Consider the following 25,488-nt stretch of genomic DNA (forward strand, 5'->3'; position numbering starts at 1 on the left):
TTGTAGTATAGTTTGAAGTCAGGTAGCGTGATGCATCCAGCTTTGTTCTTTTGACTTAGCATTGTCTTGGCAATGCGGGCTCTTTTTTGGTTCCATATGAACTTTAAAGCAGTTTTTCCCAATTCTGTGAAGAAAGTCGTTGGTACCTTAGTGGGGATGGCATTGAATCTATAAATTACCTTGGGCACTATGGCCATTTTCACGATATTGATTCTTCCTAGCCATGAGTATGGTACGTTCTTCCATTTGTTTGTGTCCTCTTTTATTTCACTGAGCAGTGGTTTGTAGTTCTCCTTGAAGAGGTCCTTCACATCCCTTGTAAGTTGGATTCCTAGGTATTTTATTCTCTTTGAAGCTATTGTGAATGGGAGTTCACTCATGATTTGGCTCTCTGTTTGTCTGTTACTGGTGTATAAGAATGCTTGTGATTTTTGCACATTAATTTTGTATCCTGAGACTTTGCTGAAGTTGCTTATCAGCTTAAGGAGATTTTGGGCTGAGATAATGGGGTTTTCTAAATATACATTCATGTCATCTGCAAACAGGGACAATTTGACATCTTCTTTTCTTAACTGAATACCCTTTATTTCTTTCTCTTGCCTGATTACCCTAGCCAGAACTTCCAACACTATGTTGAATAGGAGTGGTGAGAGAAGGCATCCCTGTCTTGTGCCAGTGTTCAAAGGGAATGCTCCCAGTTTTTGCCCATTCAGTATGATATTGGCTGTGGGTTTGTCATAAATAGCTCTGATTATTTTGAGATACATTCCATCAATACCGAATTTATTGAGAGTTTTTAGCATGAAGGGCTATTGAATTTTGTTAAAGGCCTTTTCTGCATCTATTGAGATAACCATGTGGTTTTTGTCTTTGGTTCTGTTTATATGCTGGATTACGTTTATTGATTTGCGTATGTTGAACCAGCCTTGCATCCCAGGGATGAAGCCCACTTGATCATGGTGGATAAGCTTTTTGATGTGCTGCTGGATTCGGTTTGCCAGTATTTTATTGAGGAGTTTTGCATCGATGTTCATCAAAGATATTGGTGTAAAATTCTCTTTTTTTGTTGTATCTCTGTCAGGCTGTGGTATCTGGATGACGTTGCCCTTGTAAAATGAGTTAGGGAGGATTCCCTGTTTTTCTATTGATTGGAATAGTTTCAGAAGGAATGGTACCAACTCCTCCTTGTACCTCTGGTAGAATTCAGCTGTGAATCCATCTGGTCCTGGACATTTTTTGATTGGTAGGCTATTAATTATCACCTCAATTTCAGAGCCTGCTATTGGTCTATTCAGGGATTCAATTTCTTCCTGGTTTAGTCTTGGGAGAGTGTAAGTGTCCAGGCAACTATCCATTTCTTCTAGGTTTTCTAGTTTATTTGCGTAGAGGTGTTTATAGTATTCTCTGATGGTAGTTTGTATTTCTGTGGGGTCGGTGGTGATATCCCTTTTATCATTTTTTATTGCGTCTATTTGATTCTTCTCTCTTTTCTTCTTTATTACTCTTGCTAGCGGTCTATCAATTCTGTTAATCTTTTCACAAAACCAGCTCCTGGATTCATTGATTTTTTGGAGGGTTTTTTGTGTCTCTATCTCCTTCAGTTCTGCTCTGATCTTATATTTCTTGCCTTCTGCTAGCTTTTCAATGTGTTTGCTCTTCCTTCTCTAGTTATTTTAATTGTGATGTTAGAGTGTCAATTTTAGATCTTTCCTGCTTTCTCTTGTGGGCATTTAGTGCTATAAATTTCCCTCTACACACTGCTTTAAATGTGTCTCAGAGATTCTGGTATGTTGTATCTTTGTTCTCATTGGTTTCAAGGAACATATTTATTTCTGCCTTCATTTCGTTATGTACCCAGTAGTCATTCAGGAGCAAGTTGTTCAGTTTCCATGTAGTTGAGCAGTTTTGATTGAGTTTCTTAGTCCTGAGTTCTAATTTCCTTGCACTGTGGTCTGAGAGACAGTTTGTTATAATTTCTGTTCTTTTGCATTTGCTGAGGAGTGCTTTACTTCCAATTATGTGGTCTATTTTGGAATAAGTGTGATGTGGTGCTGAGAAGAATGTATATTCTGTTGATTTGCGGTGGAGAGTTTAGTAGACGCTACTGGGTCCACTTGGTGCAGAGTTGAGTTCAATTCCTGGAAATCCTTGTTAACTTTCTGTCTCATTGATCTGTGAAATTTGACAGTGGAGTGTTAAAGTCTCCCGTAATTATTGTATGGGAGTCTAAGTCTCTTTGTAAGTCTCCAAGGACTTGCTTTATGAATCTGGGTGCTCCTGTATTGGGTACATATATATTTAGGATAGTTAGCTCTTCCTGGTGAATTGATCCCTTTACCATTATGTAATGGCCTTCCTTGTCTCTTTTGATCTTTGATGGTTTAAAGTCTGTTTTATCTGAGACTAGGATTGCAATCCCTGCTTTTTTTTTGTTCTCAATTTGCTTGATAGATCTTCCTCCATCCCTTTATTTTGAGCCTATGTGTGTCTCTGCATGTGAGATGGTTCTCCTGAATACAGCAAACTGAGGGGTCTTGACTCTTTATCCAATTTGCCAGTCTGTGTCTTTTAATTGGACCATTTAGTCCATTTACATTTAAGGTTAATATTGTTATGTGTGAACTTGATCCTTGCATTATGATACTAGCTGGTTATTTTGCTCGCTAGTTGATGCAGTTTCTTCCTAGTATCGATGGACTTTACATTTTGACATGTTTTTGCAATGGCTGGTACCAGTTGTTCCTTTCCATGTTTGGTCCTTCCTTCAGGATCTCTTGTAGGGCAGTCCTGGTGGTGACAAAAATCTCTAAGCATTTTCTTGTCTGTAAAGGATTTTATTTTTCCTTCACTTATGAAACTTAATTTGGCTGGATATGAAATTCTGGGTTGAAAATTCTTTTCTTTAAGAATGTTGAATATTGGCTCCCACTCTCTTCTGGCTTGGACAGTTTCTGCCGAGAGATCTGCTGTTAGTCTGATGGGCTTCCCTTTGTGTGTATCCCGACCTTTCTCTCTGGCTGCCCTTAACATTTTTTCTTTCATTTCAACTTTGGTGAATCTAACAATTATGTGTCTTGGAGTTGCTCTTCTTGAGGAGTATCTTTGTGGCGTTCTCTGTATTTCCTGAATTTGCATGTTGGCCTGCCTTACTACGGTGGGGAAATTCCCTTGGATGATATCCTGCAGAGTGTTTTCCAACTTGCTTGCATTTTCCCCATCACTTTCAGGCACACCAATCAGACATAGATTTGGTCTTTTCACATAATGCCGTATTTCTTGGAGGCTTTGCTCTTTTCTTTTTACTCTTTTTTCTCCACACTTCTCTTCTCACCTCATTTCATTCATTTGATCTTCAATTGCTGATACTCTTTCTTCCAGTTGATCAAGTCAGTTACTGAAGCTTGTGCATTTGTCACATATTTCTCGTGTTATGGTTTTCATCTCTATCAGTTCTTTTAAAGTCTTCTCTGCATTGATTATTCTAGTTATCCATTCATTCATTCTTTTTTCAAGGCTTTTAGTTTTTTTGCGCTGGTTATGTAGTTCCTCCTTTAGCTCTGAGAAGTTTGATCGACTGAAGCCTTCTTCTGTCAACTCGTTAAAGTCATTCTCTGTCCAGCTTTGTTCCATTGCTGGTGATGAGCTGTGTTCCTTTGGGGGGGAGATGCACTCTGATTTTTTGAATTTCCAGCTTTTCTGCACTGCTTTTTCCTCATCTTGTGGTTTTATCTGCCTTTGGTCTTTGATGATAGTGATGTACTGATGGAGTTTTGGTGTGGGTGTCCTTTCTGTTTGTTAGTTTTCCGTCTAACAGTCAGGACCCTCAGCTATAGGTCTGTTGGAGTTTGCTTGAAGTCTACTCTAGACCCTGTTTGCCAGGATATCAGCAGCGGAGGCTGCAGAAGATAGAATATTGCTGTACAGTGAGTGTTGCTGTCTGATTCTTGCTCTGGAAGCTTTTTCTCAGGGGTGTACCCTGCCGTGTGAGGTGAGAGGTGTCTGTACGCACCTACTGGGGGATGTCTGCCAGTTAGGCTACTCAGGGTTCAGGGACTCACTTGAGCAGGCAGTGTGTCCATTCTCAGATCTCAATCTCCATGCTAGGAGATCCACTGCTCTCTTCAAAGCTATCAGACAGAGGCATTTACCTCTGCCGAGGTTTCTGCTACTTTTTGTTTAACTATGCCCTGTCCCCACAGGAGGAGTCTACAGAGGCAAGCCAGCCTCCTTGAGCTGAATTTGAGCTTCCCAGTGGCTTTGTTTACCCAGTTAAGCCTCAGCAATGGTGGGCGCCCCTCCCCCCGCCTCACTGCGGCCTTGCAGTTAGATCTCAGACTGCTGTGCTAGCAATGAGGGAGGCTCCGTGGGCGTGGGACCCTTCGGGCCAGCTGTGGGTTATAATCTCCTGGTGTGCCATTTGCTAAAACCCTTTGTAAAGTGCAGTATTAGGGTGGGAGTTACCTGATTTTCCAGGTGTTGTGTGTCTCAGTTTCCCTTGGCTAGGAAAAGGGATTCCCTTCCTGCTCGCATTTCCCAGGTGAGGTGATGCCTTGCCCTGCTTCAGCTCTCGCTGGTGGGGCTGCACCAGCTAACCAGCACCGATTGTCTGGCACTGCCCAGTGAGATGAACCTGGTACCTCAGTTGAAAATGCAGAAATCATTTGTCTTCTGTGTTGCTCACACTGGGAGCTGGCAGCTGGAGCTGTTCCTATTCAGCCATCTTGGGTGCACCCCTGCTGAAATTATACATCTTTATCTTATCTAATCTTAATTATTTCTTTTCTTCTGCTTACTTTAATTTGTTCTTATTTTTCTGGATTTTTAGGACAGAAGCTGAGGTTATTGACATGAAATTTTTGTCCTTGTCAAATAGATATTTAGTGCTGTAAATTCCCCTGAAAATACTGCTTTAGCTGCATTCCACAAATTTTAATATGTGTGTTTTCATTTTAATTCAAGTCAAAATACTTTCTAGTTTTCCTCTGGATTTTTTCTTTGACCTATGGATTATTTAGAAGTGTGTTGGGGCCAGGCACAGTGGCTCATGCCTGTAATCCCAGCACTTTGGGAGGCTCAGGTGTTGAGCTCAGGAGCTTGAGACCAGCCTGGACATCATAGCAAGACTCCATCTCTACAAAATTTAAAAAATATATCCAGGCCTGGTGACATCTGCCGGTAGTCACAGCTACTCGTGAGGTTAACGTGGGAGGATCTCTTGAGCCTAGAAGATTGAGGCTGCAGTGAGCTGTGATTATGCTACTGCACTCCAGTCTGGGCAACAATGCAAGACTTTGTCTCAAAATAAATAGAGAGACAGAGAGAGAGAGAGGTGTGTTAGTTTCCAAATACATTGATATTTTTTAGATACCTTTTCATTATTTGTTTCTAATTTATTTCCATTGTGTAAGAAAATACACTTTATATGATTGAAATTCTCAAATTTAAATGAAACCTGTTTTTTGACTCAAATATAATCTATCTTGTATAGTGTTCTCGGTACACCTTAAAAATATATATATTCTATTACTGTTTGGTAAACGGCTCTTTATAAAATGCCATTAGTTAGGCCAAGCGAGCTGATAGTGTTATTTAGGTATTCAGATCTCTGACTATAATTAGGGATGTGTGTGTCTATTTATCCTCACAGTTCTATTAGTTTTGGCTTCATGTATTTTGAAAGTGTGCTGTGAGGTGCATAAACATTTAGAATTTTTATACATTTTTAATGAGTTGAGGTCTTTATCATAATGTAATGACCCATTTGTCCCTGGTAATATTTATTGCTCTGACATATAATTTGTCTGATATTAATTTAGCCACTCCAGATTTATTTTTATTAGTGTTAGTATGGCATTTATTTTTATTAGTGTTAGTTATTTTATTAGTTAATTCTTTTACTTTTTATCTATTTATATCTGTACATTTAAGGTAGATTTCTTGAAGGCAGCATATAATTGGGTCTTGCCATTTATTGAATCAGGCAATTGCTGCCTTTATTTGGAGGTTCAGACCTTTCACATTTAATGTAATTATTGGGATAGTTTAGTTTACATTTACTACATTACTATTTGATTTCTATTTCTATCAAAATTTATCTCTTCTAATCTTTTTCTCTTTTCCTTTTCTCTACCTTTCTTGGATTAACTTCATATTTTTGATCATTGATTTCATCTCCTTTTTTGGTTTATTAGCTATAACTCCTTGTTTTATTTTAGCCAATTCTTTCAGGTTTAGAATTATATCTTTAACTTATACTGGCTAACTTGAAGTGATATTATGCCATTTATACCATATATAGCATAAGAACCTTACAACAGTTTCAACAATGCTAGCTGGGGTTATTTGGGTTAATAAAATAAACATTTATGTGTCTCCATATCGATTTTTCAACCCCAGAGAGGACTGTAAGTGGTCCTGTTTGGATTACATGCACATCCCTAAACAAACAACAGTGGACAAGGCATGAATGCTTTGGTCAGCCTGAATTCCTACAGCAGCCCTTTCAGAACTTCATGAAGTTGGGAAGGAGTTCACCAAACTACCTGAGAAAAGGAATGCAAAAGTGCACTGATTCGACAAAAACCGCAATGATCAAAGGCTACTACAACCATACAGATCACAGAAAGAGTTTACAGATTGACAGGTAGAGAATTCACATCGGTTTGCTATAAATTTCCAATACATCTTTCTAACAATACCAAACTTAGCCACACAAAGCAGGGGTAAATGAAGCTTTCTTTGTATGGTGCTTTTCTTCCCCTTGTACTTTCCAGGGTACCCAACTGTCACTAACACTTCTTCACATCTGATACTTGTCAAGCTGAAAAAAAAAAAAAAAAAAAAAAAAGCCAAATACTCTGCCACCCCTTTACATTTGACTTTTGTTATCATTCCAGAAAACTTTTAGTAAGAAGCTAAGCATTTCTATGTAAATTAGAGTTCCTCAACCTTAGCACTATTGACCTTTTGGACTAGATAATTTTTTGTATTGAGTGGCTTCCCTATGCATCATAGGATGTTTTGCAGTATCCCTGAGCTCTGCCCACTAGATGTCAGTAACACACCCTCCTCCACAGTTGTGAAAAGCAAAAATTCCTCCAGATAGTGTCAAATGTCATATTGGGGAGCAAAATTACTCCTGGTTGAGAATCACTGATTTAAGGAAATATTTACAAACATCAAGATCTACAGCTTCTTGACCACAAATTGGCATCAGCTGATGGAGAGGAAGCAGAATTAGCATCAGATGCCAATGAACTCTTGCTCCATATACTAGCAAGCCTGTATCTCCTCAAAACATAGTGTCTGTTGTTTACCACTGAAGACTTAGCTCCCAGCCTCTGGAAAAACAATGCTCAAATATCACAACCACAACAAATGCTAAAAGAATAGGTGAATGGATGAATAAATTGATGGGTGGATGAAAGAGTGAAAATTTTAAAATCTGGATGATTATTCACTCTGTTGCTCTTAGGAAAGGAATGACATAGGCTAATATATGTATGAGAAAATGGGATATTTTACTATTTTACTTGAAAATTTCTATATTGGAATTTTGTAATTTTAGTTTTTATAATTTAGAAATTTTAAAAGGATTTATTTTACAAGCACTTGAAAATAAAATCAAGCATTTTCTCCTTGAGAACTTTTTTAAAAATTTGCTTGTTTTCATTAGAGGTGTCAACTAGTATTTATTGAGCATGTTTTATTGGTGAACTAGGGGCTTTTCTAGGCAGCTGGGATGCAACAAGACAGAGAAAGTTCCTGTTCTTACACAGTTTACATACCTTTTTTTGATACAAAATATTATAGATATATATGGAGTACATATGAGTATTTCTTACATGCATAGAATGTGTATTCATCAAGTCAGAGTATTTGCAGGATCCATTACCTTGAGTATTTATCATTCCTATGTGTTGATAACATTTCAATTCTTCTCTTCTCGCTACTTTATAATATAAAATATATTGTTGCTACTGTAGTCACTCTATTCTACTACCAAATATTGGACCCTATTCTTTTTTTTTTTTTACTATACTTTAAGTTCTAGGGTACATGTGCACAACGTGCAGGTTTGTTACATATGTATACCTGTGCCATGTTGGTGTGCTGTACCCATCAACTCGTCAGCACCCATAAATTCATCATTTACATCAGGTATAACTCCCAATGCCATCCCTCTCCCCCCGCTTAATAGGCCCCGGTGTGTGATGTTCCCCTTCCTGAGTCCAAGTGATCTCATTTCAATTCCCGCCTATGAGTGAGAACATGCAGTGTTTGCTTTTCTGTTCTTGTGATAGTTTGCCGAGAATGATGGTTTCCAGCTGCATCCATGTCCCTACAAAGGACACAAACTCATCCTTTTATATGGCTGCATAGTATTCCATGGTGTATATGTGCCACATTTTCTTCATCCAGTCTGTCACTGATGGACATTTGGGTTGATTCCAAGTCTTTGCTATTGTGAATAGTGCCGCAATAAACATACTGTGCATGTGTCTTTAGAGCAGCATGACTTATAATCCTTTGGGTATATCCCCAGTAATGGGATGGCTGGGTCAAATGGTATTTCTAGTTCTAGATCCTTGAGGAATCACCACAGTGTTTTCGACAATGGTTGAACTAGTTTACAATCCCACCAACAGTGGAAAAGTGTTCCTATTTCTCCACATCCTCTCCAGCACCTGTTGTTTCCTGACTTTTTAATGATTGCCATTCTAACTGGTGTGAGATGGTATCTCATTGTGGTTTTGATATGCATTTCTCTGATGGTCAGTGATGATGAGCATTTTTTCATGTGTCTGTTGGCTGTATGAAGGTCTTCTTTTGAGAAATGTCTGTTCATATCCTTTGCCCACTTTTTGATGGGGTTGTTTGTTTTTTTCTTGTAAATTTGTTTGAGTTCTTTGTAGGTTCTGGATATTAGCCCTTTGTCAGATGAGTAGATTGCAAAAATTTTCTCCCATTCTGTAGGTTGCCTGTTCACTCTGATGGTAGTTTCTTTTGCTGTGCAGAAGCTCTTTAGTTTAATTAGATCCCATTTTTCAATTTTGGCTCTTGTTGCCGTTGCATTTGGTATTTTAGACAGGAAGTCCTTGCCCATGCCTATGTCCTGAATGGTATTACCTAGGTTTTCTTCTAGGGTTTTTATGGTATTAGGTCTAACATTTAAGTCTCTAATCCATCTTGAATTAATTTTCATATAAGGAGTAAGGAAAGGATCCAGTTTCAGCTTTCTACTTATGGCTAGCCAATTTTCCCAGCACCATTTATTAAATAGGGAATCCTTTCCCCATTTCTTGTTTTTGTCAGGTTTGTCAAAGATCAGATGGCTGTAGATGTGTGGTATTATTTCTAAGGACTCTGTTCTGTTCCATTGGTCTATATCTCTGTTTTGATACCAGTACCATGCTGTTTTGGTTACTGTAGCCTTGTAGTATAGTTTGAAGTCAGGTAGCATGATCCCTCCAGCTTTGTTCTTTTGGCTTAGGATTGCCTTGGCAATGCGGGCTCTTTTTTGGTTCCATATGAACTTTAAAGCAGTTTTTTTCCGGTACTGTGAAGAAAGTCACTGGTAGCTTGATGGGGATGACATTGAATCTATAAATTACCTTGGGCACTATGGCCATTTTCACGATATCGATTATTCCTAGCCATGAGCATGGTATGTTCTTCCATTTGTTTGTGTCCTCTTTTATTTCACTGAGCAGTGGTTTGTAGTTCTCCTTGAAGAGGTCCTTCACATCCCTTGTAAGTTGGATTCCTAGGTATTTTATTCTCTTTGAAGCTATTGTGAATGGGAGTTCACTCATGATTTGGCTCTCTGTTTGTCTGTTACTGGTGTATAAGAATGCTTGTGATTTTTGCACATTAATTTTGTATCCTGAGACTTTGCTGAAGTTGCTTATCAGCTTAAGGAGATTTTGGGCTGAGATAATGGGGTTTTCTAAATATACAATCATGTCATCTGCAAACAGGGACAATTTGACATCTTCTTTTCTTAACTGAATACCCTTTATTTCTTTCTCTTGCCTGATTACCCTAGCCAGAACTTCCAACACTATGTTGAATAGGAGTGGTGAGAGAAGGCATCCCTGTCTTGTGCCAGTTTTCAAAGGGAATGCTTCCAGTTTTTGCCCATTCAGTATGATATTGGCTGTGGGTTTGTCATAAATAGCTCTGATTATTTTGAGATACATTCCATCAATACCGAATTTATTGAGAGTTTTTAGCATGAAGGGCTGTTGAATTTTGTCAAAGGCCTTTTCTGCATCTATTGAGATAATCATGTGGTTTTTCTCTTTGGTTCTGTTTATATGCTAGATTACATTTATTGATTTGCGTATTTGAACCAGCCTTGCATCCCAAGGATGAAGCCCACTTGATCATGGTGGATAAGCTTTTTGATGTGCTGCTGGATTCGGTTTGCCAGTATTTTATTGAGGATTTTTGCATCGATGTTCATCAGGGATATTGGTCTAAAATTCTCTTTTTTTGTTGTGTCTCTGCTGGGCTTTGGTATCAGGATGATGTTGGCCTCATAAAATGAGTTGGAGGATTCCCTCTTTTTCTATTGATTAGAATAGTTTCCGAAAGAATGGTACCAGTTCCTCCTTGTACCTCTGGTAGAATTCAGCTGTAAATCCGTCTGGTCCTGGACTTTTTTTGGTTGGTAGGCTATTAATTATCACCTCAATTTCAGAGCCTGCTATTGGTCTATTCAGGGATTCAACTTCTTCCTGGTTTAGTCTTGGGAGAGTCCAAGTGTGCAGGAAATTATCCATTTCTTCTAGATTTTCTAGTTTATTTGTGTACAGCTGTTTATAGTCTGTCTCTCAGACCACAGTGCAATCAAACTAAAACTCAGGACTAAGAAGCTCAATCAAAACCGCTCAACTACATGGAAACTGAACAACCTGCTGCTGAATGACTACTAAGTCCATAACAAAATGAAGGCAGAAATGAAGAGGTCTTTGAAACCAATGAGAACAACGATACAACATACCAGAATCTCTGGGACACATTTAAAGCAGTATGTAGCAGGAAATTTATAGCACTAAATGCCCACAAGAGAAAGCTGGAAAGATCTAAAATTGACACTCTAACATCACAGTTAAAAGAACTAGAGAAGCAAGAGCAAACACATTCAAAAGCTAGCAGAAGGCAAGAAATAGCTAAGATCAGAGCAGAACTGGAAATGGAGACACAAAAAACCCTCCAAAAAATCAATGAATCCAGGAGCTGGTTTTTTGAAAAGATCAACAAAATTGTTAGACCGCTAACAAGACTAATAAAGAAGAAAAAAGAGAAGAATCAAATAGACGCAATAAAAAATGATAAAGGGGATATCACCACCGACCCCACAGAAATACAAACTATCATCAGAGACCTCTATGGAACCTATTTTTATCAAACTGTATGTTTATATCTACTATCCAACTTCCCTGTATCCCACCTACCACCCACACACCCTTCCTGACCTCTGGTATCTACTATTCTAGTCTCTATCTCCATGAGATTAACTTGTTTAGCTCCCACATATGGGTGAGAACATGTGTCTGTCTTTCTATGCGTGACTTATTTCACTTAACACAATGACCTCCATTTCCATTCATTTTGCTGCAAATGACATGATTTCATTCTTCTTTATGGCTGAATAGTGTTCCATTGTGTGTGTGTGTGTGTATGATATATATCATATATATCACATTTTCTTTATTAATTTGTCCGTTGATGGATACTTAGATTGATTCCATATCTTGCTGTTAAGAATATCCCTGAAGCAAACATGCAAGTGCAGGTATCCCTCTGGTACACGGATTTCCTTTCCTTTGGTTAGATACCTGGTAGTGTTATTGCTGGATCATATTTAGTTCTGTTTTTAGTTTTTGGAGAAATCTCCATATTGTTTTCCGTAGTAGTTGTACTAATTTACATTCACACCAACAGTGTGTAAGAATTCCCTTTTCTCCACATTGTTGTTAGCATGTTATTTTTTGTCTTTTTAATAATAGCCATTCTAACTGGGATAAGATGGTATCTCAATGTGGTTTTAATTTGCATTTCCATAATTACTGGTGATGTTGAGTATTTTTTCATAAACCTGTTGGCCTTTTGTATGTATGTCTTTTCTTGATAAATATCTATCCATGTCTTTTGCTCACTTTTAATTATATCATTTGGGGTTTTGAAATTTTTTTAGTTGTTTGAGTTCCTTTTATATCCTGCATATTAGTTCCTCTTAGGATGACTAGTTTGCAAGTATTTTCTCATTCCACACATTGTCTCCTCACTCTGTTGATTGTTTCCTTTGCTGTGCATGAACTTTTAAATTTAATAAATTTAATATAATCCCATTTGTTTATTTTTTGTTTTATTGTCTGCTCTTCAGGCAGGCCTTAGCCACGAAATAGTTTCCCAGATTGATGTCTTAAGATGTTTTCTCCATTTTTTACTAGTTTTGCAGTCTCAGGTCTTATGTTTAAGTCTTTAATTCATCTTTTGTTTATTTTTTACATGGGAAACCATAGGTATCCAGTTTCATTTTTCTGTGTGTGGATCTCCAATTTTCCCAGCACCATTTATTGAAGAATGCATTCTTTCCCCTTGCTGCCTTCATCAAAAATCAGTTGGCTGTAAATACATGCATTCATTTCTGGACTGTCTATCCTGTTGCATTTGTCTATATGGCTGTTTTTATACCAATACTATGCTGTTTTGGTTACTGTAGCCTTTTGGTACATTTTGAAGTCAGGTGGCATGATACCTCCAGCATTGTCCTTTTTGTTCACAATTGCTTTGGCTATTCAGGCTCTCTTTTGGTATTATACACATTGTAGGATTGTTTTATTAATTCTGTGAAAAATTACATTGGTTTTTTGATAGAGATTGCATTAAATCTGTAGTTGCTTTAGGTAGTATGGTTTTGTTTTTTTGTTTGTTTGAGATGGAGTTTTGCTCTGTTGCCCAGGTTGGAATGCAATGGCATGATCTCTGTTTGCCGCAACCTCCGCCTCCCAGGTTCAAGCAATTCTCCTGCCTCAACCTCCTGAGTAGCTGGGATTACAAGCATGTGCCACCATGCCCAGCTTATTTTGTATTTTTAGGAGGGATGGGGTTTCTCTATATTGGTCAGGCTGGTCTCGAACTCCTGACCTCAGGTGATCCACTTGCCTCGGCCTCCCAAAGTGCTGGGATTACAGGTGTGAGCCACCATGCCCAGCTGGTAGTATGGTCATTTTAACATTATTGATTCTTCTGATCCATGAACATGGGATGTCTTTCTATTTGTTTGTGTCCTCTTCAATTTCTTCATTCGTGTTTGGTAGTTTTTCTTATAGAGATGTTTCAACTCCTTAGTTAAGTTTGTTCTTGGGTATTTTTTGTATCTGTTGTAAATTGGATTACCTTCTTGATTTCTGTCTTGGCTAGTTCATTATCAGTATATAGAAATGTCACTGATTTTTGTATGTTGATTTGCATTCTGAAACTTTACTAAATTTGTCAATTCTAAGAGTTTTTTGGTGGAGTTTAGATTTTTCTATAAGATCATATCATCAGTAAAGAAACGGTTGACTTCCTCTTTTCCAATTTGGATGCCTTTTATTTTATTATTTCATTTTTTTAATTTATTTTCCTCAGAGATCCTTGTTCTGAATGATGCCTTTTATTTCTTTGTCTTGCATGATTGCTCTGGCTAAGACTTTCAGTACTATGTTAAATAGGAGTGGTGAAGGTGGGCCTTCATGTTTAGTTACAGATCTGAGAGGAAAGGTTTTCATCTTTTCAGTAGTAGTGTTCATACTAACATTCAGTATGATATTATCTGTGGGTTTGTCATAGATGACCTTTATTATTTTGAGGCATGTTCCTTCTACACTTAGTATATTGAGAGTTTTTATCATGAAGGGATGATGTATTTTATAAATGATTTTTCTGCATCTATTGAGATGATCATATGATTTTTGTCCTTGATTTTGTTTATGTGATGTGTCACATTTATTGATTTGCATATGTTGAACCATCCGTGCATCCCTGGTATAAATCCCATTTGGTCATGGTATATTATCTTTTTGATGTATGTTGGATTTGATTTGCTAGCAGTTTGTTGAGGATTTATGTAGTTTTCTTTTTGTTGTGTCCTTGTCAGGTTTTGTCACTGGGGTAATGTTGGTCTCATATAATGACTTGAGGAGAATTCTTTCCACTTTCATTTTTTGAAATAGTTTTAGGAGGATTTGTATTAGTTCTTCTTTATATGTTTGTAAATTTCTGCTGTGAACCCATCCAGCAGTTGGGTTTTCTTTGTTGGGAGAATTTGTATTACTGATTCAATCTTGCTACTCATTATTGGTCTGTTTAGGTTTTCTATTTTTTCCTTATTCAATCTTGGTAGCTTGTATATTTCCAGAAATTTATCCATTTATCCTAGGTTTTCTGGTTTGTTAGTGTACAGTTATTCATAATCATGTGTGATGATCTTTTGTATTTCTGTGGTATCAGTTGTAATATCTCCCTTTTCATTTCTTGTTTTGTCTTCTATCTTCTTAGTAGTCTAGCTAGTGGTTTAGAAATTTTGCTTATCTTTTTTTGAAGAATCAACTTTTCATTTCATTTATTCTGTGTATTTTTTAGTCTATCTCATTTGGTTCAGCTCTTTATTATTTCTTTTCTTCTAATTTTGACTTTGGTTTATTCTTGCTTTTGTGGTTCCTTGAGATGCATCATTGGGTTGTTTGTTTGAAATCTTTCTACTTTTTTAAATGTAGGCATTTATTGTCTATGTCAAACTTCCTCTTAACACTGCTTTCGCTCTATCCCATTGGTTTTGGCACATGTCTTATTTACATTTGTTTCAAGAAATGTTCTGTTTTTCATCTTAATTTCCTCATTGACCCAGTAGTCATTCAGAAGTATGTTTTTTAATTTCCGTGTATCTGTAGGTCCCAGAATTCCTCCTAATATTTATTGTTTTATTCCATTGTGACCTGAAGATACTTGATATGATTTTGATTTTTAAAAATGTGTTGAGAATCGTTTTGTGACCTAACATATGCTGTATCCTGGAGAATGTTTCATGTGCTTAGAAGAATGTGTATGTTACAGTTGTTGAATAAAATGTTCTGTGTGTGTGTATTAGTTCCACTTTTTCTAAAGTGTAGTTTAAATCCAATTTTTTGTTGTCGTTGATTTTCTGTCTAGATGATTTGACTAACGCTGAGAGTGGGGCGTTGAATTTTCCAATATTATTTTATGGGAGTCTATCTCTCTCTTTAGCTCTAGTTATATTTGCTTTATGAATCTGGGCACTCAAAGGTTGGATGCATAAATATTCAGAATTGTTGTATCCTCTTGCTGGATTGATCCCTCTAGCATTATATAATGACCCTCTTTGTCTTTGTCATTTTTACTGTTTTTGACCTAAAGTCTGTTTGATCTGATCTAAGTATAGCTACTTCTGCCTACTTTAGGTCTCTGTTTGAGTGGAATTTTTTACCATCTCTTTACTTTGGGTGTATATGTACCTTGACAGGTAAAGTATATTTCTTGTAGGCAGCATATAGTTGGATAATGTTTTCTTATTTATTCAGCCAGTCTATATATTTTAAACAGATAATTTAATCTATTTCCATTCAATAGCTCTTTTTTTTTCCTTTTTGAGACAGAATTTTGCTCTTGTCACCCAGGCTGGAGTGCAGTGGTGCGGTCTCAGCTCACTGCAACCTCTACCTCCCAGGTTCAAGTGATTCTCCTGCCTCAGCCTCCCAAGTAGCTGAGATACAGGCACCCAGCACCATGCCTGGCTAATTTTTGTATTTTTAGGAAAGACAGCGTTTCACCATGTTGGCCAGGCTGGTCTCGAACTCCTGACCTCAGGTGATTCACCTGCCTTGGCCTCCCAAAGTGCTAGGACTGCAGGTGTGAGCCGCCACACCCGGCCTCAAGATTGCTTTTAATATGCAAGGCTTTGTTCCTGTCATGTTCTTAACTGTTTTCTGGTTGTTTTGTATGTTCTTTATTCCTCTCTTTTTTTCTAATTGTTTGTCATTTTGGTTTGGTGGTTTTCTGTAGTTGTACCATTTGAATTCTTTCTCTTCCTCATTTGTGTGTTTGGTTTACCAGTGAGTTTTATACTTTGATGTATTTTCATGAAGGTAAATATTATCTTTTTTATTCCAGGTTTAGGACTTCCTTGGACATTTCTTCTAGGGCCAGTCTAGTGGTGATAAATTCCCTCAACATTTTTTTCTCTGGGAAGGACTTTTTTTGTGAAGGATAATTTTGGTAGATAGTATACTTAAATGGCTTTTTTTTTTTCTTTCAGCACTTTGAATATGTCTCTCTTGCCCTGTATTGTTTCTGCTGAGAAATACTTTGTGAGCCTGATGGGGTTTCCTTTATAGGTGACTAGACACTTTTGTCTTGCTGTTGTTGGAATCCCCTCTTTATCTTTGACTTTAAATAGTTTGACTATAATATGCTGCAGAGAAGGCCTTCCTGCTTTGTATTTATGTGGGGTTCTCTGAGCCCCTTGTATAAGTCTTTTTCTAGATTGGGGAAGTTTTCATCTATTATTTCATTAAATAGATTTTCTAACCCTTTCATTCCGTCTTTGCCCTTGGGGGCACTGATAATTAGAATATTGAGTCACTTTATGTTGTCACATATGTCACAAAGCCTTTCTCATTCTTTTTTATTATTTTTATTTATTTGTGTCTGACTGGATTATTTCAAAAGATTTCAAGTTCTGAGATTCTTTATTCTGCTTAATCTACTCTATTGTTGGAGGTTTTGACTGTATTTTGTATTTTATTCAATGAATTCTTCAGTTCCAGAATTTCTGTTTGGTTCTTTTAAAAAATGTGTATCTCTGTAATGAATTCTTTTCCAATTTTCTGTATTGTTTTTCAAAATTATCTTGTTTGCTGAGCTTCTTTAAAAGCAGCAATTTGAATTATTTACCCATGATTTCATTGATTTTTTTATTGGTATCTGTTGCTGTAGAATTATTGTGTTCCTTTGAAGGTGTCATATTTTCTTGCTTTGTCATGTTTCCTGTGTCATTATGTTAATATCTGCACATCTGGTGTAACAATCACTTCTTCCAATTTTTGTAAATTTACTTTTGTAGAGAGGACTCTTCTCTGAAGATTATCTATGATGTGAGTTGAGTAGGGCATTTTGGGTTTCATTTTGGATGCAAGCAATAGCGTAGTCTCTATGATCTCCTTGGCTATACATAGTGTCAGTGGTATCTGTGATTTCCTTGATAGCTTAGGGTGTGCATAGTGGAGGCTGTGATAAAGTTTTCTGGGAACTAAGTTATTATGTAGGCCAGTCTTCTGGCCCCAGTGGTACAGCCGTGGGCTGAAGATGCCTGTCTTTGAGCCCCAGAGTGATGTATGCTGGCTCTGGTATTAGTGGATCCAAGTGAGCCAATTATTGGGCTCCGTGGCTTGCTGAAATGCTAGTAGTGGCAGCAGTGGGCCTGGCATGTAGACTGGTTCTCTTGCTCTAGGTCAGCAGGCTTGATGTGGGCAATGGCAATAGCAGTGATTCGGCCACTCACTGAAATCCAAGTTGGTCTGAGCTGTAATGGGTTGGATGGGCCAGTCTCATGGTGCTTGCAAGTGGGTGCCAATTGTTGTGGTACCAGGGGGTTGAGTTGCCCCTACCTCAGACCCTGGGAAGAGTGCACATGTACCAGCAGTGATAGACTAGGCTGGATGATTTCCAGGCCCCTGGATGGCATTCGCAAGTACTGAGGAGACAGGACCAGGTTGCCAGAATTGAGACTTGTCCTCAGGTCCCCGGTAATATGTTCAGGCATACCTATGATAGGTAGGAACACGGTGGTCCCCAGGCAGTCAGCAGAATGCTCAGATGAGGGCAGTGGTGGCTTCAGTTCAGGGCTGCCACTGTGGAGGGCACAGACACTATCATTGGGAGCAGCATAGGTAGGTAGTTGTGCAGCATGTGATTTGCTCATGTCTCAGTCCCCCAGCAGCTTGCAGCACTAGTGACAGTGGGATTTATCCTTAGGGTACATGAAAGGATCTGGCTTCATCTCCTCCCTGGCCTGGTGGTAGCATCAATGGCACCAAAACCAGGGTAAGACATAGTCCTTTAGGGGCTCAGCTTTCAGAATGTCACTGTGCTGTAGCTGCTCAGGGCTTACGGGCCTGTGGGTCACAGCATGAGCTCTCTCTTTGAAACAATACCACTGTGCAATTTCTAGGCAGCTCTCTGTGTTAGTCTCAAGGCCTTGTGAGGGTTGAGGGGCTCTCCTGTGAGTAGGATAGTATGTGGTGGAAATGTGGACCCTGGGAGGTCTCTCACTTAACCCCTTCCCTATGTTAGGGAGCTTCTCCCAGCTCCCAGCCAAACCCCACTGAGCAGGCTACATTGCTTCCTTTTCCTTTGTTACTTTTGGTGCTTCCTGTCACTTTTTTGTTGAATTCCAGTGTTCTCCCTTAGATGATCTATTCAAAGTGTGAATATCTACTTGCTATTTTGGTTCTTCTCCATGGTAGAGGCACTTAGCTGCCTGTTGTTTGTTTCTTTCTTTCTTTCTTTCTTTCTTTCTTTCTTTCTTTCTTTCTTTCTTTTTTTTAAAGAGACAGCATCTTGCTAGATTGCCTAAGCTGCACTTGTACTCCTGGGCTCAAGTGATCTTCCTGCCTTAACCTCCAGAGTAGCTAGGATTGTAGGCATGTGCCACTGCACCCAGCTAATTTGCTATTTTTTAAAGCACAAATGTGGACTTTTGCTTGGTTTACATTCTGAATATACCATCAAGTCTGAGGTTTGACTTTTCTCTTTTAACTTATGAGCAAATAGCCATATTGTATAAATATTTGTGAATGGGCTTATGTCGGAGGAAAACAAACAAACCAACATACCTAGCATGGAAGTAATCTGACACATCACATTTAATTATGTGCCTCAGTCTTGAGGGCAGAGATTTGATGGCATGCATTTTCACATCCTGAACCTTACAAAGTGTGTGCACAGTGCAGGCCCTCAGGAAATGTATGTTGAAAGAATTGATTATGAAGCTTCATAGGCATAGTTTTGGTTAATTCTGTGTTTACTTTGCCAAACCAAGATTTTCTGAGAAGGATGAGGGGAGAGGAGAGAGCTAGGTGCCGTGAAAAGCCTTTTAAAGGAAAACAGAAGTTGAAGAGCAAAGTGGGCCAGGGGGTCAGGAAACAAAAGGGTGATGTGTGGGGACAGCTGTGGTCTCTCTTTCCTTTCTGCCACCAGCAGGAGGCTGGGTCAATCCCCTCTTCAGTAAGGGCAGACACTGCTCCCGCAATAGGGAACCCAGCACCGCAGAGCAAGCCAGAGTCTGCTGTGTGTAAAACCTCCAGTCCTATAGAATTCTAGTCCCCAAGCCCCCATATCTCCCAAAAGGGGAAGGCCCAGTCACCTGGGTCTCTTGAGGTCAGGGCTCCAGGAACCAGGAAAGCCTAGCTTACAAGGAGAGGTCATTTATTTACACTGGGCAAGCAATGCATAATGCAAGAAGACACAGAGTAATTCGTCTGCCTTAGTGACCAAATAGATCCCTTTGCCTCATCCTCCTGTGGAAGCAATCAAGAAAGGGAGGTTGGGCGAGGTGACCTTCCAGAGCTGAATCTGTGCTTCTAAAAATAGAAGCATCCTTGGAGAACTGAGAAGGGGGAGGGAAAGCTGTGGACATTGAGGGCAAGAACCTGAATCCCCAGAGCATTGTCAGTAGGAAACTGTATTAATTAGACACAGGCACCTCAGCTCGATAACCTCAGGTATCTCTCAGAAATTGAAACGAAATGAAATGGCTTTTGTTCCCCCTCCTTTCTGGTTATACTCTCCCTGAGCTAAAAAGGAGAAAGAGAATTGTGTCTTCTGACCTATTTGAATGGCTGCACACTGCCTGATATATCTTCCCCAGTAGAGGGAAATGGGGGTCTTTAGAGGCACACCAAGAAAAGGAAAGAGCTGCTGCAAAGTGGAACTGTGAGAGACAGGCACCAGGGCCACTTGGGAGTCTGGTCCTCTGTTCTCTCCCTGCATGGAGGCAGTGCAGGACTAGGCAAGTACTTGGATGTGTCCAGGGCTCTGAATGTGTAGGCTCTCAGGGTGCCACTCTCAGGCTCACGCAGTGTCCTTATTTGGAGCTATGTGACAGGCTGTAAGTTTCCAGGGTCCAGTGGAGCCGTGTGCTGGTCTGCACAGATTGTGTGCAGCCAGGGTGTGTGCTGTGCTCTGTGGCATGGGGATTGCGTGTGGGAGGTTGGGGGTATGCAGGAGTATACAGGGATATGGTGGCAAGTTTGAGGGGGCTGTGTAGGGGAGTGTGTGGGGCAGTGTGGAAACCTGTTGAGAGGCTTCATGATGCTGCATAGGGCTGTGTGCAGAGCTATCCTGGACTGTGAGTGGCGCACCACAGTACTGCAGGGCACCTCTTTGTGTAGCTTTGACCTAGAGGCTCTGTGTGCATTGTAGTAGTGGTATGAGTGGAGCCACATGGGGGACTCTGTGGAGGAGTCTCACAGCCTTGTTAAGGCTGGAGGGTATGTTCTGGGCTACCTGGACACATGAGTCTGTACAGGGCTGCCTGTGGCTGGATACATGGTGGCAGAGGCCTGAACAGGCTTACAGCTTTGCCATCCAAAGATAGATTATGCCTCCTTAGGGTGAGGTGCTCCCAAAGTGCAGGGATTTATTATTCTCCCTGCGACTGACATGAAGGGAAGAGATACCAGGGATTTACAAGCTGAGCAAAAGGGGCAGTGTGTTCCCTTTCAGTGCGGCCTGAAGCTGAGCCTCTTACACACCAGTCTGGAGACACTTTCTAATATTTCAGTTTGTGCTTTCTCAACAGGACAACGTGGATCTGGGAGAGCTGATGTTTTCCCTGTGCTATCTTCCAACGGCTGGCAGACTGACCATTACCATTATAAAAGCAAGGAATTTAAAGGCAATGGACATAACAGGAGCATCAGGTGGGGCATTTTCAAATTCAGACTTTCTCATGCACTTCTACTTAGTAAGTACCTTATGATGTTTTAGTAAGGTAATAAAGCACGTTGACTCTGGAACCAGACTGCCTAGGCTTAATCCTAGTCCTAACACCTGTGTGACCTTGAGCAAGTCATTTTACCTCTCTGAGCTTTGGATTCCCATCGGTAAGATGAGAGTAATTATAGTATCTGGCTCACTGGGCTGTTGTAAAACTGAATTAATAAATATAAAGCCATGAGAACAGTGCTAGCATATATTAAGTGCTACATATTGTTAGTTATTGTTATTAATACAGTTAGCCTTCTGTATCCACCAGTTCCACATCTGTAGATTCAACCAATGATGGATTTAAAATACTCAGGAAAAAAACAATACAACAATAAAAATAATACAGTTTTTTAAACAATACAGGATAACAACTATTTACACAGCATTTATACCAGATTAGGTATTGTAAGCAATCTAGAGATAATTTAAAGTATACAGGATAATGTGCGTAGGTTATATGCAAATATGATGCCATTTTATATAAGGGACTTGAGCATCCTTGGATTTTCCTATCTGTGAAGGGTCCTGAAACCAATTCCTTGTGGATAACAAGGGATAATAGTACTCTCTTGGGTCTCCCTCACCATAATTTTAAATTGGACCTATTGTTTACACATATTGATAAAGCTTATCTAATTAGGTCTTTCCTCAAATATCATCATCCCAGGCTCATTGAAGGCTGAGAACAATCCTATTTGCTTATTAAAGTGAACTATGAATTTTAGTTTTTCCAGTAAACCAAGCATTAAATTCTGAACCCTAACAAGAAAAAAATGCCTCTATATGCATTGCTAACTGCAAATTCACAAGCAACCTCTGCAGGTGTTTCCCAAATGTGGTCACAAAACACCCAATACACCCTGGCTTACATCCTCTGAAATCAAAGAACACCATATGCAATATATTCTGCATCCTATACCCCAGTGTTTTTTTTTTAAGCAGAAAAAAAAAAAATAGCTGTGGTCCCTCTGGTCATCTAAGTCCCTACTGGACTATATATAGGAGTCAAAGCAATGCATGGTTATGCAGGTGAAAAGAGAACAAGGACTTCCCACGGAACAGAAGAAGAGTGAGATAGCTGTTAGGACCAGAAGAGCCCTCTCTGGAGCAGAGGCCAGCCTTGCCACCTGTCACCCCATCACAGTGTTGCACCACAAGAAAGCCTGCGGCCTTTCTCTCCCTGATATGCTGAGCTGCTTCTCCCTTTGCAACCCAAGGGCAGGCCACTTTAGGGGCTCAACGTCTCTGTACTTAAGGAATTCCACTCCCAGATGTTCTCTCTGTCCTCTAGGAATTCAGAAATTAAAAGAGTCTAGGAATTCCCTTTCTTAAAATCCTGAAAATATTCCCTGAGGTGGCTCAGAGTTGGGGGGCCTGTTTTCAGCCTTGGAAATGCTGGTGCATTTCTCTTCCTATCCTGGCCAGGCCAGTCTTGAGTTCTAGCTGGAATGTCTCCTCATTCCATAACAGATGTTTTCAAACTATTTTTAAATTTCACACATTTTCAGGAGACAGTATCCTGTGCTTTATCTTGAATGAGTGACTTAATTATCCTCACTCTAGTTGCTCCCCAGATATCATATTAATGACAATCCTCCAACTCCAGTCCACAGGCAGGTAAAGGAATTCGACATACCATAGTTCATGAAAACCCACAGTGATATAACTGCCCACCTAAATCTACACTAATCCTCACAGTACTGCTTCTCATGGTCTGTCCAGATCCCTACGTGAAAGTCTCGCTGATGTGTGATGGCAGACGACTGAAGAAGAGGAAAACATCCACCAAGAGGAACACCTTGAATCCTGTTTACAATGAAGCCATAGTCTTTGATGTCCCTCCCGAGAACATTGACCAAATCCACTTGTCCATAGCGGTCATGGACTATGACCGGTGAGATACCTGGAACTCTTTTCCAGTGCAAGTTCAGTGCGTCCAGGGCTGGGAGGGCAGAGGGGGAGCAGCAGCCACAGATTCTTAGCTGGTGTCCCAGGCTGCAGGAAATGAGTCAACTAGCAGTGCATGGGAAGCACATTGACAGGAGTCACCTCTAAACCATGCTGTAGAGTCAGACTACCAAAGTGTCGCTCAGCACTCCCATTCTTTTCTGCCCCTTTCTCATTTTTTTTCTCTTCCTCCATCCTCCCCCAACCTCCACCTCTTCCCCTTTTCATCTTTGCATAACTCCTAGAATCTCAGCTTGAAGAACTGTGGCCCCACAGGTTTTATCTTCTGTCAGGCAGTCCCCACTGCCCTTCATTGGAAAGATTCCACTGAAAATGGCAGAATGATTACTTTAGCCAGACCATCAACATTTCTAAATACACAACTTCAATCTTTTTCCTTCTCGCAAGTATTTAATAAAGATTGTTTCCTTCCACTTAAGTCTGAAAGCAAACACAAAAATGTTGTCCTGAAAATGCTAGAATCAGTGTGGATGACAAGGTACATTAAAATGTATAAGATGCTCAACTTTTTAATTAATACAGCACAGAAGAGATATTTATAGCCTGCATTGTAGCCAATTGTGTATTTAAAGGACAGATTTGAAAAACAGTCACTTTAATATGCAAAGGAAGTACCAACAGGGAATTATACATGTTAAACCAGTCATTAGACTGAAATGCAAAGTCTCTCTTTAATTGGAAACCTCCCACATGGTCTGGGCACATTATTTTTAAAAAATTATTCTGACTTCTAATATTATTTGTGACTAAGAATTTTCCCACATACCTCTGAAATATCAGGAAGCAGCTTCAGTGACCTGCACACTCTTTCCAGCAGATGCCTGCATGAAGCATGACAGTCTTCCAACCCAAGGAGCACGTGGATTGGCTCAGCTGCCCATGAGTGTGACAGCCCATGCTGAGCAGTAGACCTTGTCCCATCTCCTGTGGGCAAGAAACAACACCAATAGTGTCAGGCCCCAGTAGGGGACATTGCCCACCAACTGTGGAAGCCTAGGCCAGCAATTTTTAAGCTATTGCCAAGTTTCCTGCATGGACAAATCTGATTATGTGAGCTCTGCCTTAATTTAATTCTCAGTAAACTCATGAATCTGGCCTGGAAAAATTCATGGCAGAATTCATGGGGCTTCTGCATACATTTGATTTTAATGAGCAGGGACTCAAATATCCTTCACATGACCTCCCCACCCTCATCTTACCTTTATGCTCCATACACAAATAGGAGAAAAATCACTTATCTTTGCAGGAGGGGAAAAAAAAGAGAAAGTATGTGAGTTTGGATCCTATAGAATTAAAGAATTGGCCATATCAGTCCAGTTATACCAGGGACTTTTTAAAAAACTGCTAGGGAAAACAAAAATGGCTCAAAGCAGAGACTTACCTAGGGAAAGTTTCAGAAATATTAGCCTTGGCGGGGCACGGTGGCTCACACCTGTAATCCCAGCACTTTGGGAGGCTGAGGCAGGTGGATCATTTGAGGTTAGGAGTTCGAGACCAGCCTGGCCAACATGGTGAAACCCCGTCTCAACTAAAAAATGCAAAAGTTGGCCAGGCATAGTGGCATGCACCTGTAATCCCAGCTACTTGGAAGCTGAGGCAGGAAAATTGCTTGAACCCGGGAGCTGGAGGTTGCAGTGAGCCGAGATCATGCCATAGCACTCCAGCCTGGGCAACAGAGAGAGACTCCATTTCAAAAAAAAAAGGAAATATTAGCCTCAAGGTCAAAGGAGCTATGTATCTTTCTATAGTTGGGAAACTAAGTGGGCCAAAGAAGCTGAACTTAGAAGAAAAGAGGGACGAATGTAAGACAAATAACAGTCTTCTCTAAAGAGAGGGAGCAGGAAGATCTATGAGCTTCCTTCACTTACTCTACTTTGTGGGCTCAAGACCCATGGCTGCCAGACACAAAACTGCTCCCTCACCCATGCTTGGTTGCCTCTTGTGGGAGTTAGAGCAGCCATTATTGCAAGAAACTCTTTGCAGATGGCTTCCTCTTTATTATGTGGAGGCCAGCCTAGATCCAGAATGAGAGGTGGCATCCTTAACGCAAATCATGGGGTTCTTCGAACAAGGTTCTTGGAAACAAGTTGACCCATGTCAGTGTTAGGACAGCCAGGGTATATGTTAGATCCCAAGTTCTATTGGCCGTGAAGCTTAGCCTGCAGTTTTAAGTGAGGAAATGAAAAAAAAAAAAAAAACACTACGTCCCCAATTCCTTCATCAGTTTAATTGAGTAGCTATTGATCTTACATACCAAAATTTTAAGAAAAAACTATTGTGGGCCATTTTCACAGTGTAGGTCACAATGAGATTATCGGCGTGTGTCAAGTAGGCAACGAGGCTGAGAGGCTGGGCAGAGACCACTGGAGTGAAATGTTGTCATATCCTCGGAAGCCCATTGCACACTGGCATTCCCTGGTGGAGGTAAGACCCTAATCCACATGCTCCACTTTACATAAG

At 39.8% G+C, this 25,488-nt stretch overlaps 1 protein-coding gene across 2 annotated transcripts in view; it reads left to right on the top strand.

The window, feature by feature from the left end:
* SYT9 (synaptotagmin 9) overlaps positions 1-25,488 on the top strand; it is a 229,336-nt gene that overhangs the window by 157,176 nt on the left and 46,672 nt on the right. For both annotated transcript variants that reach the window (XM_010361027.2, XM_010360966.2), the window contains exons 4-6: positions 20,873-20,993; positions 22,783-22,954; positions 25,323-25,452. In XM_010361027.2, the coding sequence (XP_010359329.2) occupies positions 20,873-20,993; positions 22,783-22,954; positions 25,323-25,452 (423 nt within the window). The remainder of the gene's footprint in view (positions 1-20,872; positions 20,994-22,782; positions 22,955-25,322; positions 25,453-25,488) is intronic.

This window comes from Rhinopithecus roxellana, chromosome 15, assembly GCF_007565055.1.
Source record: "Rhinopithecus roxellana isolate Shanxi Qingling chromosome 15, ASM756505v1, whole genome shotgun sequence".
Lineage (NCBI taxonomy): Eukaryota > Metazoa > Chordata > Mammalia > Primates > Cercopithecidae > Rhinopithecus > Rhinopithecus roxellana.